The following is a 20,078-nucleotide window of genomic DNA, read 5'->3' on the forward strand; positions in this document are numbered from 1 at the left end:
GATCCTAGGCTGTCCAATGCTAAATACATCATCTCCGTCACGGTCAGCTCCGTCACATTTCCCAATGTTTCGTTGTGACGGAGATGACGGCCCGTGACGGATATGACTTTTTGTTATTGCCAGGGCCTTTTTTTGTTGTACATTTTGTTTTGTATATCTTTATTATGTTATTACATTGTATATCTATGTGACTCTGGTCAATAAACATAATCAAATCATATCTTAAAGTCATCTCCGTCACATGATTTTTTAGGTTCGTCATATCCGTCACGGTTTCATCTCCGTCACATGGATATTTTATCCTTTTAAATCCTAAAATATTTAAGTAATGAACGCAATTATGTGGTATATTGAAATATACACAATATTCTTCTACTATGTCAATGGATAGTAATATTAGTTCAACAGAATTTTGTAAAACATCAGTGACTGTCATACTATTTTCTGAAAATTATTATTTTTTGGAATAGTAAATGGTTTTGAACGTAAAACATCATAATTATAAATGTTAAAACAATCATTTTTTGATTAATAGAGACAAAAATAATATATAGTATCAAAGAATTAATAATGGAAATAATTTTATAATTCCTGAATCGTTTTTTTTTCTATCTTTGTATATCCCATAAATGTGACGGAAATGACAGTAACATAGAACCATGTATTTATAAATACGAATAAAACACGAAATATATAATAAAGATTGCGCCAAACATACGCTTGCCATGTAATACATGTTCATTTATCTGAATAAACTTTTGAAATTTAAAAAATGCAAATTTTAAAATCGATTTTTTATAAACCTGAAATTAGACACTTACTGAAGAATGACCCATATGTTGTACAATTTAATATGAATATATTGATTAATTTATATTTATTTTAGGGAAGTTTAAGATGTTCCCCTTTTGTAAAATAGACATTGGCAATTTTTATTTTTCAGTTTAAAATTATTCTTGGTATTTAAAAAAGACTCAGTTCACAAAATGATATAGACATAAAAGTGCAGTTAATTTATCAATACTGATGTTCTTGGATTTAAGTCATTTTAGCGTAAAATTATTTTTCAATAGTACTTGAAAATAAGTTCAGATATAAATTTTGTATAAATAATTTCCTTGAATTTGATGTAAATGTTGTATCTAATTTTTGTTTGTAAATGTGATCGTGTAGTGATAAATCGGTGTAATATCGCACTGTTTAGAATCTGTAGTTGAAAACGGATAATGCCTTTTATTTTGTCCACTTGCCACTCGATTATGAGTGTTATCATGCTGTACAACTTTCATCCAACTTGTTGTAAAATTAAGTTCAAAAGTTGTGTTCACTTTTTTGCACAGCACTAAACTGGTGCTCACAATGGAATAAAAAAAATTAAAAATGTATGCTGTGTCTAGTGACATTTGTGTATATGTATAACATAGCACTTGTAACAAACATAGCCAGAATTGTCCAATGAAGTACTTGCCCTAGGGTGTAGTTGTCCAAGGTGGTACTTGCCCTAGGGTGTATTTGTCCAATTGGGCACTTGCCCTAGGGTGTATTTGTCCAATGGAGTACTTGCCCTAGGGTGTATTTGTCCAATGAAGTACTTGCCCTAGGGTGTATTTGTCCAATGAAGTACTTGCCCTAGGGTGTATTTGTCCAATGGAGTACTTGCCCTAGGGTGTAGTTGTCCAATGTGGTACTTGTCCTAGGGTGTATTTGTCCAATTGGGCACTTGCCCTGGGGTGTAGTTGTCCAAGGTGGTACTTGTCCTAGAGTGTATTTGTCCAATGGAGTACTTGTCCTAGGGTGTATTTGTCCAATGGAGTACTTGCCCTAGGGTGTATTTGTCCAGTTGGTTACTTGCCCTAGAGTGTAAATTATCCTAGAACTTTTATTTAGCAATAAACCCAGCTACCTGCACCATTCATTCATTAAAAATAAAATCCTTTTATACTATTGTTGTACTTCAATAACATTTTTACTAACAGTAATACAGTACTAATATAACAGACTTTAAATCGTAGACATGTATGCCACCAAAAACAATTTATTTGATAAAAAGTGGTTCATAAAAAGTATGCTTGATAAAACCCCACTTTCAACCCTAACCTGCCACAGTGGGTTGGAAAATGTTGTTTCTTAATTCTGGCTCATACAATAATCCCTCTAAATCAAACAAATTATACATTTTAAAAATCCATTGTTCATTGTCCACCTTGTTGGAAATGTGTACTGGTCAGTGTCCACCTTGTTTGCAACATATACTGGTCAGTGTCCACCTTGTTGGTACTGTGTACTGGTCAGTGTCCACATTTGGTAATGCATACTGGTCAGTTTTCACATTGGTAATGTGTACTGGTCAGTTTTCACATTGGTAATAAAATACTGGTCAGTGTTCACATTGATAATGTGTACTGGTCATTTTCCACCTTAGTAATATATACTGGTCAGTGTCCACATTGATAATGTGTACTGGTCAGTGTCCACCTTAGTAATATATACTGGTCAGTGTTCATATTGGTAGTATGTACTATTCAGTGTCCACCTTGTGTGTTGGACAGCAACGTGTGCATGTGGTCAAGAGCTTGTGTAAGAAATGGTCTGATGGTGTTGATCTCCATTAGTGATAAATTGTCAAGCTGCCAAAAAAGAAAATTGATAATAATCCATGGCAGATGCATATCATTTTTATTTTATTATTTATACAAATAATGAATGTTTTGAATTGACAGTTGGACAGTTCCATTTAAGAAGGCAGCGCTTAGTTCAATAGAACATTATCCCTATTCAACAAATGCAAAACAAAAACAAATTTTGAATGAATTCGCTGCTTCTATCTTTAATCAATGTCAAAAGCTAGACGGTCATTAAAAAAAAGGCATCGATTCGATTTTCACCGCAGAGTTGAATTTATAGATGGCACTAGCCTCTAATGTTTACAAATGACAGACATGTAATAGAACCATTTAATAGAAATTTTATCATGGAGTGCAATAGAACTAATAATGAATATTACACAAGATTAACCAATCGAATATTGTGGGTAATACCTACTACACTAGCATTTGTTTGCAGCTCTATTTTACCACGTAGTGCAATATAACTAATACTGAACGGCATGTGATATGAGATTATCCAATCAAATGTCGTGGATAATACCTACACTAGCATGTGTTTGTTGCTCTGCTACAAAGGTGTCAATACTGTGCCGTAACTTAGCTGCTCTCAGATCCCATACATCCTTTACAAGCGTGTGAACCTCATCAGCATTGGGAATATCATCAGCTGCACTAAAAAAAGTATGAAAATATATACAAATAATAATTAAATATGTATTGTCCCCCAAAAACATAAAAAAATTAATTAAGATTCATAAATCAGATTTTACAAAAAAAAGTTTACACTTATAAAAAGACAAAAGAAAGTTAAACTCAACCAACAAACCCATTGGCTGGCAGCCAGTTTGACTATGTTTTTATTGAAATTACAGTTTTTCAAATGAATAACTATTATGGAATATCAAAATGGCATATTCAACAACAAAATTTTAATAAATACAGTAATCAGAATTTATTTTGTCACTTTGATGAATTATAGGTGATCTTTGTGCAGCAGTAATAATAATTGTGTAACCAATTTGCATTTTCAAGTTAACAAGAGTTTTTTCTTTTGATGTCTAAGTTAGCCATTAAATATTTTAATAAAATGGACATACTGAATAAGTAATATTTTAGTGATTTCCATATAATGAGGATTTGGCATTGGCTGAAACACTGCAGAATCTTTTTCTTCTTGTTTATGTTGTTCAAGTTTTTCTGCAAAGAAAACAATAAAATAAATAGTAATTGATTTTTTTAGCATTAATGGTACTGAAGCCTGTAGCCTTTTTGCTGAAGTGCCCTTTTCCACTGGGGACAAAGGTGAGAGTTATGGTAAATAGTCCTAACCATGGGGCTATGAAATTAGACTCCAAAAACTGGTAATGGAGGGCTTTTGGAGTATGAACAGCCATCTTTAAAAATTATTTATTTATTTCATTTTAGGCATTAACATGATACAGTACTTTTTAAAATAGAGTTCAGGAACATTTAGGCATTCAATGCACTCAGCAGAAGAACATATAACAGGATCTTAAGCTCTGTCTACACTATCAAAAAAGTGTAATTGGGCCCAAATATGGTAGTAGAGTGATATGCTTAAATATGGTAGTGATATGACATCATCATGTCCATATATGGGCACATCACATTTTGTTGTCACATAAAGTTTGATAGTGTAGACAGAGCTTTTGTTAACACCACCAATTACTACTTGAAAAAATGCCTACTATAACCATCCAATGCTGTCTGATTGAACCTAACCATCACAGTTTTGATTATAAAAGAAAACATTCACACTACGCCTATCTTCCGCTCAAGGCAATCTTTTTCAGTGGTCAGTTAGGACACCTACCTATGTCCATCCATTCCGGTGCTTGTATTCTACACTTTCTTCGTTGTTTTAGATTCATCGCCATCCACAGCGGTACATTAACAGGGAGACCAGGGTTAAACGGCCCAATTTCACCGCTAATGAGGTACAGTTTATCATGTGAAAAATTAGGCACTACACTAATGAGTTCTTCTACAGCTTGGAACTCTACATCTGAGACATCCATGTCAGCAATTATTTATACTGGTGGTAATCTACGTTTGATTCAAAATAAATTTTGAGAAAGAAAAACAATAGTAACACTAAAGTTAGTACTGTAGTATGCAGGAAACACTCACTAAAATGATTATTTAAATTAATATTATTTAAAATTAATTTCATTCTTCCTTCTTGATAGGCCTACTATACAATTATCAGGCTGGCGCTAGGCCACTGCACTGCCCTAATAGTAGCTAGGCTAAAATATCCCCCCGATTTATACTAACATTCAACTAGTCTAAGTAGGCCTAATGATGTAGTTGTAGTACTCTAGGCCTAACTAGCCTATAGGCCTAGTCTAAGTCTAGCAGTAGCTAGATAGGCTAGTTATCTAGCTTGCTAGCTAGGCAGACAGGCCTAGCCTAGAATATTATTGTAATTTAGCTATCCTATCCTCTATTACTCATACATACAGTACATCTTATTTAAAACAGTGCTATATATAAATTAGATAATGAGTTTTTTCAAAAGCAGGAAATGTTTATTTACTTCGGATCCCTTGCCCTTGGTTTATGTTTACCTTTTCTTTCAATTTCGCGGGGAATTTCTCTTCCGCACTTGCGCAGTGTATGAGCAATTAGTATAACCATTCCCATCATTCATTGCGGCCGCCCGGAAAATTTTAAAAATTCAAAACAGCGCGGCCGCGGTGTGTAACACAGTTCAGTGAATGTCGTTAGTAACCGTTCGTGTTTTATTCTGCTTTTTTCAATTATCCAGTCATTTTTAGCTTATATAGACATTTATTTTGTAATTTTGATTTATCATGGACGATTTTACTGAGGTTTGTTGGTGATTATATTTACATTTGTATCAATTATTTGTCTTTGAAAACGCCCTTCCTTTTCAATTATTTTTATAAAGTTTAGGCCTAGCCTAGCTAGGCTAGGATAAAGGATACCTACTAGGCCATAGCATAGCCTTTTAGGTAGGTAGGTAGGTTAGGCCTACTAGGGCCTAGGCTAGACCTAGATGCTGGGGCCCAGGTTAAGGAGATATATTTAGACCAGGCCTAGCCTAGGAATAAAACAAGGCCATATTAGATGGCTGCAGTCGCGTGCTTAGTTAGTGTTTACCGAGCAACCTACCAACTGACCAAAATTGCTGAACATGTTTAAAAATGTTGAAATGTTTAAAAACAGTTATATTTTTTAAATTTACATGTGCGTAGCCTGTCACTTTTGACGTGCTCGTATAACGTAATTTCGAGTTGAAAAGTAAGTCAAGAAAACAGAAATCGGGCAACAACATTTCACGCGCAGTGCGCGCGCAAAGATCTGCGCACTCATGGCAATTTTGTAAACGCTTAAAATTGCCTGAAACGTACTCAGCCTCTTATTTCGTCGAAAATAAATTTTGAAAATTTTAAGCGCGCGTACGCATGCGTTACATGCGCTACGCACGTAATTGTATTGCCATAATGATGATTTATGCCCTGAAATTTATGAGTACCAAATTTTATTTAATTGTGATTCATGGTTGTGAAGATACGATTACAAACATGATTTCGTTAAATCGTGCGTAGACCGCTTAATTTTTTATTGCGCACCGTGAAAACATAACCACATTGATTCCTGGCCATAAGGAATATACTGTGAAAAATTTACTTAGCTAGATTAAATGGTTAAACTGATATCAAGATAAGGTTAGAAAGCGATAAAACGCATAGTGATACCGGACCGACCGACATAGTGAACTATAGAGTCGCTTCCACGCGACTAAAAAGAGTAGGCCTCTAGGCTAGCCCTAGCCTATTCTATACATTTTAAATTAAGAATTAGCCTAGCCTATATAATTACCGTAATTACGTACTGTACAGTAGCCATAACATCGGCAAGGGTTCGAGGCTCACTCGCTCTATGGTTCTGGTGGTAGAACGAGGATAAGGACTATAAACCGTAGGTCCAGCAGTGTACACATAGCTCATGCGCACTTTAAAGAGCCTAGGCCTAGTACATCTTTCGAGATGAGTAGGGGGTTACCCCGGTGTACTAGTCCACACAAACACAGCCACTGTGCAAATAAAACTAACTCACTCGCGTCACATCCCACCAAAGTGCTATAGCCTAGTCTTCAAGTCTGAAGTTTGCACTAAATTGGAAGAAGAAGAAGAAGAAGAAAGTGAATCAATTGGATTTTGTCATATGTCAGAACAGAACAGAAAGAATTGATTGGTCAATTGAAAATCGCTCGTGAATACACATTTTTATAAACTTGCGTACAAAGTTTTTTTTCGACTGGTTTTATTAGTGGTGTGTGGTATTACTAGCTAGGCCTACTGTAGTAGTATGGTAAGTTGATGATATTCCAGTTTGAGTGTTTCAATTACAACAAGATCAAGATGGTGTTTGTATATTTGCATAATCATACAAAAAACGCATTCTGAATTTAGTGTGACTTTTCCAGTTGAATACCACATCGCAAACAGAATTTCATGGAGAAGAATGTACAGCCATTCGTTGTGTTCTTTGTTTTTTTTTAATTAAGCCTGTCGAAATTTGAATGCTTGCTATCGAAAAATAAATAGGCTGCATGTGATAGTTTGGGTAGACTTCATCATTCGTATGTGTTGTGTAACTTTCTGTCTCTCTGTGCAGTCTACCTCTGCTACCTCACATTTTGAGCCAAAATAAAAAGACATGTGGGCAATGGAATTTAAAAAATAGAAAAAAAAGGCCTAGTATTTATTTAACCTGTATTATGTCACAGAAACTGTTAGAGCGTACAAGAGCTAGGAAGGAGATTCTTGCGAAGAAAATGAATGAGAATTCGGTGTCACCTGTGAAACGTAAAGCACCACTTGCGGAAAACATGCAACGCTTACCTAATCATAGCAAATCTCGTGAGTACTTCAGAACACTTGGCCTTGATGTGTAATATTTATTCTGAAAAAGAATCTTGTTTCTAGTTACTTAAAATACAGATTCATTTAAAATAAATTTTATCTAAATTAATTAAATTATCAAAAAAATATGATTGTAATACTAATAGGGTCACCAACAAAGAAAATGACAAGCCAGGATATAAAACCAGATACACCAGCAATTCGTTCGGTTCGTTCTCGTTTGCAGCATTTAGCCCACGCGAGAGACGTGTGGGATTCAGGTAAGTAATAATTTTGTCTTTCCTTTTTTTTTTTTTTGCATAAAATGAAATAAATCACTGGTATTGAATATGAAATAATTATATACACATTTTTATAAATACTATTACAACAAATATGCATAGATGATTAATTTGTGTAACCTGTATTTATTTATTTTTAATTTATTATTGTTCAACTTATTTATTTGTGTTTATTGGGACCAAATACTGTATAGAGATAAATTGGCAACCTATTATTAAAAATGATTTTTCTTTGTATAAATATAACAACTTTATTTTTATACTTTTTTCATTACAGAAAATGCAGATGGTACTGATGTTCCATCACCTCATAAGAGTTGCAGAACACCAGAAATAAATTTGGATGCGTTGCCCCCTCAACCTGTGACCCGTAAAGCCCGCTTTGCAGCGTTAGCTGCCGATATTAATAATTGGGTTGATGATACAGATCATCCGAAACACAGGGCAGAAGAAACAGTAGTAAGAACCATTTCACTATTCCTTCACAAAATAAAAAATTGTATTTTAATTTATATTTAAATATTTAATTAATATTTTAATTTGCTGGTTTTTTTTAACAGGCAAAAAAGCCAACACGAAAATTTTTCACAGAACCAAAAACTAATGATCAACCGAAACCAGCTCCAAGAAGTAACACACCTAAGAAATCTCCTTCTCCATCCCCAAAGAAGAGGACTATGTCAGAAAAAGCAACATCATCTCCTAGGAAAGATGTATCGGCACCTTCGCCAAAAAAGAGAAACATTCAAGGAGGTTCCCCTTGCAAAAAGCAGTCACCAGCAAAAGCTTCTTATAAGAAAAGTCCAGCTAAAGCATCCCCTAAAAAGAGAGCAGTCGCGTTTGCAGTCACTGGAACCCCAAACCCTGCCCCAAGAACCGGTCTTCAAATAGCTACATTACGACAGGTTCCACAACCAGAGCGGCAGATCTGCGAAGAGGTTGAAAAACCCAAGAAGATCACAGCTAAAGAAGTGTCTCGTTCCACAAACAACCAATACAACGCCATCAATAAATGTACCTTTGAGGTTTCGAGAGAAAGAACAGCAACTTTGCCTGTTCCTAAGAAAGAAACCATTAAAAGACAAGCCCCTGCAGCACCTAAAAGTCCTTCTAAGACGCCGTTGAAGCAAGGGCCTTCGTCCAAGATCCAACGTATGGTTGCTCAAATATCGGCAAAAGAAAAGGGTTTAAAGTCACCAGAAAATGTGAGTGATCATGTTGGCGAAATGGCCATGTCCATACGTACACGTCTGCTGGAACATCAGAATAGTTGGCAGAAAAATGAGATTAATACTAAAATACAGGTACAGTATATATGCATTTATTCTATACTTTAGAAAGCTTTTTTATATTTTATTATCAACAAAGGATCTAAAAGCATATCTTTCTTAATTGTGTCGCTCTCTACACAACTGACCAGAACTAAATACAGTATAATGTACATCTTTGTACAGTTGAGTTGTATATGTTCTGCTTTACAGAACTGAAAGGAACTAACCACAAACTGAAAACTTCAATCACATCGCGTGCAGTACGGGTAAACTGTAACACGATTAGTTGAATCAATTCTAGCACAACTAGCTCGGATTTTTAGTTGTGTTGTCGACGCACCCAACATTTTAAAACGTTTTACGACGTCTTTCCACCAATTTAAAAACTAAGTAACATACACATTTTTTAATTACAGGCCGAAAGGAAGAAAGAGCTAGAGATTATTCGCCAGCGTTGGGCAGACTCGTGTAATAATTCTAGATCAGTGAGTGCTAATTCACAGGTGAGATTTAGTGCAAGTTGTATATTTGTAATGTCTTTAAGTTAATTTTTCTTCATATGTTTTCAAACTCGAAACGTTATTTTTCGTTTTGTCTTGCAGGAGAGTGAATCTGAACAGGATACTAAGCAAACAACGCCAACTATTGAGGAGCAAAACCAGATTGAAATAGAAGAGGAAGATGAAACGGTATCAGAGGAAGAAGTTTACGAGAAGGATAATATGTCGGCAGAGGAAGCTATTGAAGGTACACCATTGTTGATATAATAGTTTATTTCACATTCTCAATACCAGACATTTCCAAAATTCTGGTATTCAGAATGTGTGTTTTAATAAAACTATAAAAAAAAGAGGACCTTTTGAAGCTCAAGGAAATTGAGAGTCTGGTATTGGGAGAGTCAGCTGTAGTGCATACTGTACTTGAGCAACAATTCCTGTATGAATACATCCTCATGAACAAGTGAGAAATTGCTTTAATGATTTTTTTTTTCAGAAGAAATTGAGGAGAGTAAAACTACAGATGATGTTGATGAAGAAGAGGAAGGAAGTGAAGTGGATGATGATGATCTAAATGTGAGTGATGTCCTTGGAGATATTGATGATATCCTGGATCAAGAGGAACAAGCCATGGAAGAGGAGGAAGAAGCACGGAATACATTGCAGGAGGTGCAAACAGAACAACAAATTATTCGGGAAGAATTGCAGGTATGTATGTATGTACATGTTGTTGAGTCGAGCAGGCAATAGGTTAAGGCAGGAGTATTGCAAAAAAAGCCATGAAGTGACACAGGCTGCAAGACTAAAGCCTGGTTCCCACTAGAACACAACTATGTGTGTGCAACACAGTAATTTGACCAATAGTGACATGATGAATCATCTATCGCGACATGATTAGCTAAATTAGTTTTGTTGCCCTTGCATCCTATTGGGAATGAAGTGGTTGTGGTGGTTTAATATACAAGAATGAACTATTATTATTATTACTGTACATGCATGTTTTCTAATAATTTAATTTTTATTAATTGACTTTAAAATCTTAAATCTCAAGTTTAATAGCAAAGTTTAAATAACTTTAGAAAGCAATGCAAAATACCGTGGGATTGTTGCGCATCATTTTTATAATTATTTCATCAATTTATTTCAGTCACAAAGTGAGGAAGATGATGATGAGGAAGTTAGCCATGAACCAACCCCACCACCGAGACAAGCTAAACCACTCACATACAGCGTGAGTACCTACCGTAATCAACGCAAGAAGGCACTTACATTGCCACCTTCTTCTCGAACTGTGGTGATGAAATCACCAGAAGCCATACAAGAAGAAGAGGAACCAGAACCAGAACCGACTACACCAATTGTCAAACAACTTAGTGCCAGAGAAAGGGTTAAAGTATGTGGATTGTGCATTTAGCACTTGTAGCATAACATAGACTAACGCTCTGTCTAAACTATTAAACTTTATGTGACAAAAAAGTGCCCAAATATGGTGGTAATATGCCTAAATATGGTAGTGATATGACATCATTATGTCTATATATGGGCACATAACATAAAGTTTGATAGTGTAGACAGGGCTTAAAAGTAGATAGATACATTTTTATTTTGTCTCCAACTACTGTAATTCTCTTCCTTGTTATCTGCTGTTCTGATTGGTTTGTTTTATTGTACTTTTGTACTGTTCTAGGCATTGAATGAAGAGGTATCCACCCAGCATAGCATTATTCACCAGACTAGTCAAGCATTAAATCTGATAAACGCTAAACCAGATTACAAAGGCACTATGGAAGAAGTTGAAGCAGAACGGCTTCTTCTTATTGCCAGTAAGTACTTTGAGGTGACCGTCAAAATGTCGCCATTGTCATCACAACTGTTATCTAGTTCTAGTTGTCCCATGACCAAGATGATTGTAGGGGTGTAGCAGATGTGATACATTAGTAGTACTAATATACACAGGCATAAGCCATATCTCCCAGTGGTGCTTATCTCCTCTTCGGTCTGGCAGGGTTCTTACAACTGGGTGTCCAACCACTAAAGGAGTTGATTAAAAAAATTGGCCTGAACACAATGATTAGTAATTGATAAACTAATTTGTAATCTTTAGCTCAGAGACGCCTTGCTTGTTTGTCTGAGATACAACGGCTAAAGAATCAAGGATCACGTGCACACAAGTCTTCAAGTGAAGAAGAAGGATTGACACCATGTCAAGGTTCAATTACAGTCCGTGACATCCGTCTTCCTCTCAAGACCGAGTATATCTTAGCTGTAACCTCTGGCCAAGGTACTGTATTTATAAAATTCTTTTTATAATTTGTGTTATGTTATTGTTTGTTTTTGATATTTCATGTTATAAATTTTACTAATAACTTAAATATTGTATTAATTCAGATTTTGCTGTGACCACAATATTTTGTCATAAACTTTTAAATAAAAATCATCATTCATTTGTGACCCGATCTCGCAAAACCCTCTCTTTGTCGGCAATTCAAAATTCACGTAATCAGTCAAAATACGTCCAATTCGACTACCCTGGCAGATTACATGTTTTTGCATTTTCGAAATATTTCACTATTTAAGAATACGTCTACCTGATTTAAACTCCCGAAATGTATTTAAAATTATGAAAAAAATAAAGTTTTAAAAACATGTATTTTCCTCAAGCCTAACAATTTATTCACGATCTACGCTAAAATTTTGCGTAAATTCAGTTGAAAGTTGCTGAGTTTGACGATATTTTGATCGCCAGTTCGCTGCACAATGTTGAAAGGTCACACATCAAAATAAAGCTCATCCATTTGACATTCCAAATATGGAAGTTTTAGGGCGGAGTTTAAAGAAGGAACCAATGAAATCTTTGATTTACTATGACATAATTTCAGAAAATTCGGTTCTTCGAAGTTTCTGGAACAGCGAGCTGCGTGTGTTGCTATGGCGCATCATCGCAATAACAAACGTTATTGGTCAACGCGCTAGATGTTATACGCTCTACGCGCGGAAATAAAAAGTTGTTTACATTTTTGTGAGGTTATTTTCATTTTACACACAGCATGTCGTAAATTGGAATAAAAACGATTTTAATATTCAAAGTAAAGTGTTCGGCGTGTTCTGCAATAGCTGTAACCTGTATTTGTTTATTCCATAGTAAAATAGACAAGTCAAAAACAATTCATAAATTCAATTGTATTTTCTATATTTTTTGGGCTAGGCCAAGGCCTTAATTTTATTATGGTTGTAGGCCTAGTACTACTGGGCCTAGCTTTATTGTCAATAAATAGTTTTCTTTATACATTTTATATATCCAATCGGCTCTTAATTATTTATTTAATTTATTGTCCAGTCCATTCATATTAAATGTTTTTTTTAAATCATTGGATTCAAGTCCAAACATTACAGCGAATCTTCCACGTTATAAAAAAAATAAATGTATTAAATCGTCAATACAATGTTAGTAGCTAGCAAGCTGTGACTCTGCAAGGCGCCAAACTTGTCTAGGCTAGTTTACTACTAACGCCGGCCCAGTGTCGATGCACCGCTGCCATACACGGCTTGATGAACACCCATCAGTAAAGTCTTACAGGCGATGACGGCGAAAATCTGAATAGGCCTAGCTAGGCCTAGGCCTGCTTGGTTTTTCGCTGTTGATATCGTAAACACCTACGAAACCAGTTAAAATAAGCTTGACGTTATATTGCTGCTTTTCAATAGTGCAAAATAGTTAATTCGAGTGACTAAATAGGTTAAAACGGGGTCTGAAATCAGTCAAATTGACTATGATGTGCACGCTGCTATTATATCGCACACACTTCCTGGTATGACGTCATTGTGCCTTAGACCAAAATACCGCGTTGCTACGGAGTGAGTTTTCAGCGCGTATCAAAAAAAATTTCATTGCAAACTTCAAACGCGATTTTCTCGTAAACTAATTGAATGATTTGTAAGTTTTTAAAATGTGATAACTTTTTAAATATTTACTCAATTTTTATGAAATTAACACCACTACAAAGCTTATGATTAAAATTATCCAAATATATAAAAAAATACAAAATGAATATTTCCGACAAAAGTAGGGTTTTGCCAGATCTCGGGTCACATTTATGTCCGTTTAGATTTAAAAAGATCGAATAGGCTCACATGTTGTTTTTTTTTTTTCGTACATAAGTTGGAGACCCCTTATGAAACGCCACAAAATATACATAAATAATTCATTATTCATGCATAAGGTGTGACATAAAAATTTATCTCACTACAATTCACTAAACAATGCATTAAGCCACCTGTAGTCGAATGACTTAGACTATGAGCTGTGCATGTCGATGTATGGAGTTCAATCATATGATCAACGTCTTTTTTACTGATAGTGAGAAAGATTATTTAGAGCGTTAAGTTATGTTAAATAGTAGGTCGGTTAACTTTCACATAAGGAGTCCCCAACTTTGGTTTAAAAAAAAATCATGTACTTGACTATGATTTATTGTACATGTTTTGAAATTTAATGTATCTTCATTTCTGTTTCTATTAGTAGACCGTCCTCATCACTTTTTCTTTGTACTTGTGAGGCATGGAGCTAAGGTGATAGCCAGTCAGCTTCTGTCGTCACGTAAAGGCTTGTCTGGGGATTGTTTGCCCTTCTCTAACATGATGGCCTTGTAAGTATATAAACTAAATTCATTCACATTGCAGAGCCAAATAATTCAATTTATTTCGTTTATAATTTACTTTCAACAAATAAAAATTATCAGATAAATATTTTTCAATTTAAAGTATCAATAATAATATTAATAATTTCTCATCACAGATTTCCTCATCTTTATCGTTTCAAATTAATTAATTAAAAATTTCAGTATATCACCGGGCGGTTTAGAATTAATGTTCATTGCCTGATGTGTTTATATATATAATTATATATATAATAATTATAACATAATAATTTCCAGTTAATCACCATTTTTAATTGTTTAAAATAATCAATTGTCATTTGTAATAAATAGTTGTATTATGGAGATTTAGAGAATTCTAGGTGGGCGTAGATTTGTAGGTGTGTAAGAAATAAATGTAACGATACTTACAGAAATTTCGTGGTTGCTTTGGTGGGTAGGCCTACTGTGTTAGGCTGGAGGGGATGGTTAGTCCTCACAGCTAGGCCTAGCTAGTGACCACTACATGCTATAAAGTAGGCAAACACGTCAGTATTTTATGTACATCTTTTGGTCCCGTACCGTATGTAGGTTCTACTGTATAATAATGTGTTGTTTTTTTTCTAGTAATGATCTGGATGGTAATTTCATGTTGGAGGTCGAAGTGTACCAACTAAATCTAAAGCGAATTAAACATGATGTTCCTGAGAAATCTAAAGGATTCTTCTCTAACATTACCCCAAAGAAATTAAAGTCAGTTAGGGTAAGTAATGGAACAAAAAGACAAATAAACGTCACGATAAGCAATAAACATATTCTCATAACAATCAAAATATGTGTACTTTTAGGCAGTTGTTGAATTGTTTATTCTTAGATTTTTAAACCATGTCGGTACATGTGATATTCAAAAGATTAGAAAAATAATTGGAATTATTGTATTAATTATAATATTGAATATTTCACTACCTAAAATAGTTGAAATGAAGAGGACATTTATCTAAAAGAAGTACAAAGTATTCAAATTTCAAACAAAATCATTTGATTAATAACTGTTTTTTGTCTCACATGGGCACATAAGGCCAGTTTGGTGATGGACCAATTGCCTTGTTGTAACTTCACTGCCTCACATTAAGGCCTGGCTCCGGCTCCAGTTCATATTCGAGTCAGATTACGCATACAGCATTAGTGACTTCATTTTCATAATGCATTGCGCAACTATGTGCATATCAAGTAAAAAGATTGCCGCATAGCTACGTGGACTATTGTGAAAACATTGTGGTTTGATTTTATTGACCAGAGCAGGTGTGAAAAACACGTTACTCCAGAAGGAGCCTACACTATTAAACTGTATGTGACAACAAAATGTGACGTGCTCACAGATGGACATGATGAAGTCATGTCTCTATTTGGGCATATCACTACCATATTTAGGCATATCTCACTTCTTGTTTGATAGTGTAGACAGAGCTTAATACAACTGAAGCGTAAAGGTATTCACAACGTACAGGTTGTACTGCAAAACAAAAACCAAATGTCACAAAATTGAATGACCTCATCATGTCATAAATATGTTTATTTATAGCAGGGTGGAAGAGCTCAACACCTAACAAGTCCTGGTGGTCCCGGTGCAGTAAGAACCAGCAACTTTATTCTGGCTGGTTCTATCCGCTTGAGTCTCAACAGCATTAATACAGAGCGCTTCATGCTGTCAAAGGTACTACTATTATTGGATTTTCCGTTGTTTTATTTTTGGACATCCCTATTTAGAACACTATGGCCAATCTCTCTTCAGGGTACACACCCCACAGGTTTTTCCTAATGTGGGTTCTACTCTATAAAGGCAGGCCTAGCTTTGTTGCTTGATCAGTCATTACGATGTGTTTATACGTTCCTTGTTGTTTTATCATGCTAATTACTTCCTCATTACATATAACCTGTCCTATTGATATATAAGTACTCTAGGCGTTGTTTACTGTTCTGATGATGAGAATAGTTTCTCGAAACATGTCAAGACATTTGAAGGCAGTTTGCCTGTTTATCAAATGCCTCACAATTGTTATTTGAACTCATGTGTTTATACTTTTTATACAACATGTCTGTACCGTACGTACTAATGGCGAATCCCGTATTAGTGACAGAGGAGGTCCTAAATATTTTGATGCATGAAGTAATTTTAATATCATACTGAGCAAAATTTTCAAGAAATATTTAAGGATTGTTGATTTTTATAGATGATAATTAGAATCTTCCACACAAAACCAAACAGTCAATCATTGACTGCCTTTTCATCATTTGCAGGTTTTCAATATCATCTCAGTCTCTCCCGATCCAAAACAGACCCCACACATGTGGTTTATCACACAACAATCTTATTCATGTGACCATGTTTTTTGCAACTTATTTTAATTTAAAAAGAGGTAAAACAAGCTGTTTTAGTGTGGATGGGGGAGCGGCGGGGGCTAATTAAAGCATGTTTATTCCCTGCCTAAATTCGCACCTAAGTATTTACGAAAATAAGTGACTGCAGCATACATTTTTTTAGGGGTTTAATTGATGTATAATTAGGGTGTAAAGTTGGTGATCACTGTAAATTAATTATTTTATACACTCCCTCACTCTTATTGTACAGGTACCGTTTGGTGCCCCTATTGAAGGTAACATCCACCTGCGAATGAGTTGCCACTCCGAGTCTCGCGTCATACAACGTGGATTCATTACAATGTTTGATGACATCAGTGGATTTGGATCATGGCATAGGCGTTGGTTGGTGTTGGCTGGCAGCAAGATCGCCTACTGGAAGTACCCAGACGATGAAAAACGCAAGGTGGGTAGTAGGCCTAGTTAACGTTTCTTGTTGGCGTCAAGTCAATTTTCCAGATTTGCAGAATATTTCATTTATTTATTGTTTCAATTCACTTTTTAATTACCTTATTCTATAATTTTTTAGGAGCCTATCAACGTGATTGATTTGAAGAAATGCGTGACACGAGAGGTGAGCTTGTTGACACGTTTAGTGTGTGCTAGACCAAACACATTTGAGCTCATGACCAAGAGACGAGCAACTAACGCGGATAAGTCATCTCTAGTGGAAAGTCAACAAGGCTCCACTGTCATTACTAAGTAAGTGAATACATGTTAGGCCAGTAAGGCTGTTTATTCAATATTTATTTATACTGCTTGACCAGTTATGATCTGTGGCTGTGTGTGTACTAGTACACCGAGGTAACCCCTACTTGTCTCGAAAGATGTACTAGGTTCTTTAAAGTGCATATGAGCCAGATGTGTACACTGGCCCTACGGTTTATAGTCCTTATCCGAGAAGACTCATTTTACCATCAGAACCATGGAGCGAGTAAGCCTCGAACCCTTGCTGAAGTTATGACTACGGTTCCACTCTATTAACCCATCGGCCACTTACTCACTTCATATACTGCCCTCTGGGTATGTGGCCTAGCAATTGTTGTTACCACGAATGCATTACCATTTGCTTTTTTAGTAAAGTTACATTATTGTTGTAAATTTGTGTGACTCGTAGCCTACTGGGCTGAATTGCGCACGAGTGTGGACGTCAAGTACACATTTCTTCTCCCCTAAGGGATGTTACCAAAATGACCAGGGCTAAAATGGACTAAAACACCAAGGTGACCCCTTTTCTCCAGGAAGATGCACTGGTTTCTTTAAAGGGCACCAGATGTGTACACTAGACCTCCAGTTTTAAGACTTGTTCTACCACCAGAACAATGGTTGAGGAGAGGCTTAAACCTTTGCCGAATGCATAATAGTGTGGATATTAAATGTGTAAAAATTATAATTGATACTTATTCTTACAGTATTATGATTATCCTCACTGATAGTTAATGTATTCTGTTATCCCTTTTAGATTCTGGTTATCAGCTGATAGTAAAGAGGAACGTGAAAAATGGATCCGCAAATTAAACAAGTCGCTTATTGACCTTCGAACTTGGAATCGTGATGCTGCTAAACCACTCGATGCACCTAAGCCATCTGAAACAGATTTATAGATTTTATTACACATTAACAATTTACACTATCTATATTTGTGGATGTCATACTCAATTATTACAAGTTTTTATATTTCATCACCGCGTAGTATGTTAAGCAATGGTTAGTAAATCAGCTTTCAATATCCATTATTCCTTATATCAAAAATTAATCTAAAATGGTGTAAAAAAAATGTAACATAATATATAATTTTCTAGTAGTAGGCCTAGCTATTGAAAATTAGGGTTGGTTAATAAATTTCTGAACATTGCTTTGAACTAATATTATAGAATAGGCAATATGTATGTCTGAATTGAATTAGACAGTACCACCACATACAGCATAGGTATTGTCTATTTAGTGTTGGCAAATAACACCTGTGTGGTATATGATCAATATAACTAACAGCGACTGGCCATCTCGTTAATTTTTATCAGTTACAGGTCTTATTTTAATACATTAATAATGCATAATCATAGTACATTTATGAATATATAATATTTTAACATTCTTATTTTTTATTAAATTGTAGTATTAGGCAAAAGAAAATTATTAGTGTGATCTTTGTTACAGTAGTGTTTGGTTTGGCATGGTTAAATGGGTTTATATTCAATATTATACCATTAATTTACAAATAATTTTGAAAGTTTTATGTAATCTCTTTGCATTTAAAATGTAATGCTGTACCCAAAAAATGAGGTAGTTGCATTGTATGATCATGTATTTCTTTGGAAAAGGTCATGAAAATAATTGTGTTTAATTTGTTAGGTACATTGAAGTATGAAACGTTAACGGTATAAAATTGAAACGTTTGGTTGACATCTGTGCAATACAGGAAATCGGGAAAGGTTTAAAAAAGTAAAGAAAAGAAGGGGTTTTGCCATAACAATCATTTGTATATATTTGTATATATTAGCTGATCAGAAACTAATCAAATAGTTAATAATTATTACCCATTGTCATTGTATCATAATTACTTCTTCATAGTAATCAACTTTCAATGTATGCACTAAATTTTTATGAAAAAAAAAGTGTTTGATATTATTTATGTTATGCCATGTTTCCACATATAATTGGTTGCCATTGTAGATTGTGATCCCACAGTTTTAGATACATTTCTAGTCATTATTTTAAAATATAGATATATAAATCCAAAGGCAAATTACTGAAAAAATGACAATGCTGTGGGTATCAGTGGCTGGATGTCATTGGAGATACAAAAAAAGCGAAAAGCTAAATCAAAACGATCAAGTAAACAGCCAGAAAAGTTAGCAGAGCTTTCGGGCAACACTAGCCCTTCATCAGTGCTATATATATATATATATATTTGCGTTCTTCGCCTCTGGATTAGTACGAAAACAAAACGGCTACAAAAATCATAATGTTAGTTCCTGCAAATTTTGTAATGTCACATAATAAATAATTGCCATATACAGTATGGAATGCGCATATATTGGGTTATTATCTTTTTCGAAAAATGACGAAATATGCACTTTTCAAAATACTATTATGCAATAAAATTGCTATACCTGCCCTTATATTGCTTTATTATCATCTTATAGACATAGTAACCATTTATGTAAAACAAAATAAGAATCGAAAATTGGCGATTTTTCGAAAAAATCCCTGTACAATAAATATTTTTTCGAAAAATGCCAAATACTCTTATACCAATAAAATTGCTATACATATATTGCGTTACTATCATCTTACAGACGTATAATAATCATTTATGTCGGAAAATGACAAAAATATGCACTTTTTAATATACTGTTATTGTGCAATAAAATTACTTATATATTGCGTTATAAGATTAAGATGATGTTAACACAATATGTGTGCATAAATGGCAATATTATAACATAATTATT

General features: G+C 34.7%; 2 protein-coding genes across 5 annotated transcripts; one reads left to right on the top strand and one right to left on the bottom strand.

The window, feature by feature from the left end:
* Positions 1-1,975: 1,975 nt before the first annotated feature.
* On the bottom strand, positions 1,976-5,232 carry LOC140057207 (DNA replication complex GINS protein PSF2-like). Its single transcript, XM_072102771.1, has 5 exons — positions 5,167-5,232; positions 4,441-4,673; positions 3,704-3,803; positions 3,152-3,278; positions 1,976-2,627 (listed from the first exon to the last, which is right to left on the bottom strand). The coding sequence occupies exons 2-5, from the start codon at positions 4,643-4,645 to the stop codon at positions 2,523-2,525; spliced, it is 537 nt and encodes a 178-aa protein (XP_071958872.1). The 5' UTR covers positions 4,646-4,673; positions 5,167-5,232; the 3' UTR covers positions 1,976-2,522.
* Positions 5,233-5,310: 78 nt separating this feature from the next.
* LOC140057205 (uncharacterized) lies at positions 5,311-19,611 on the top strand. Of its 4 annotated transcripts, none has more exons than XM_072102768.1 (17): positions 5,314-5,461; positions 7,387-7,519; positions 7,669-7,782; positions 8,081-8,262; positions 8,364-9,107; positions 9,491-9,577; positions 9,677-9,821; positions 10,068-10,279; positions 10,719-10,964; positions 11,259-11,394; positions 11,676-11,852; positions 14,091-14,217; positions 14,833-14,968; positions 15,791-15,919; positions 16,835-17,029; positions 17,153-17,325; positions 18,086-19,611. In XM_072102768.1, exons 1-17 carry the CDS (start codon positions 5,444-5,446, stop codon positions 18,225-18,227), a joined length of 3,096 nt encoding a protein of 1,031 aa, XP_071958869.1. In that variant the 5' UTR covers positions 5,314-5,443; the 3' UTR covers positions 18,228-19,611. The 4 variants fall into 4 exon arrangements, with proteins under 4 accessions (XP_071958870.1, XP_071958869.1, XP_071958867.1 ...); XM_072102766.1 differs by having other exon boundaries at positions 5,315-5,461; positions 15,788-15,919; XM_072102767.1 differs by having other exon boundaries at positions 5,315-5,461; positions 14,094-14,217; positions 15,788-15,919.
* Positions 19,612-20,078: the final 467 nt, after the last annotated feature.

The sequence above is a fragment of the Antedon mediterranea genome, chromosome 8 (assembly GCF_964355755.1).
Source record: "Antedon mediterranea chromosome 8, ecAntMedi1.1, whole genome shotgun sequence".
Lineage (NCBI taxonomy): Eukaryota > Metazoa > Echinodermata > Crinoidea > Comatulida > Antedonidae > Antedon > Antedon mediterranea.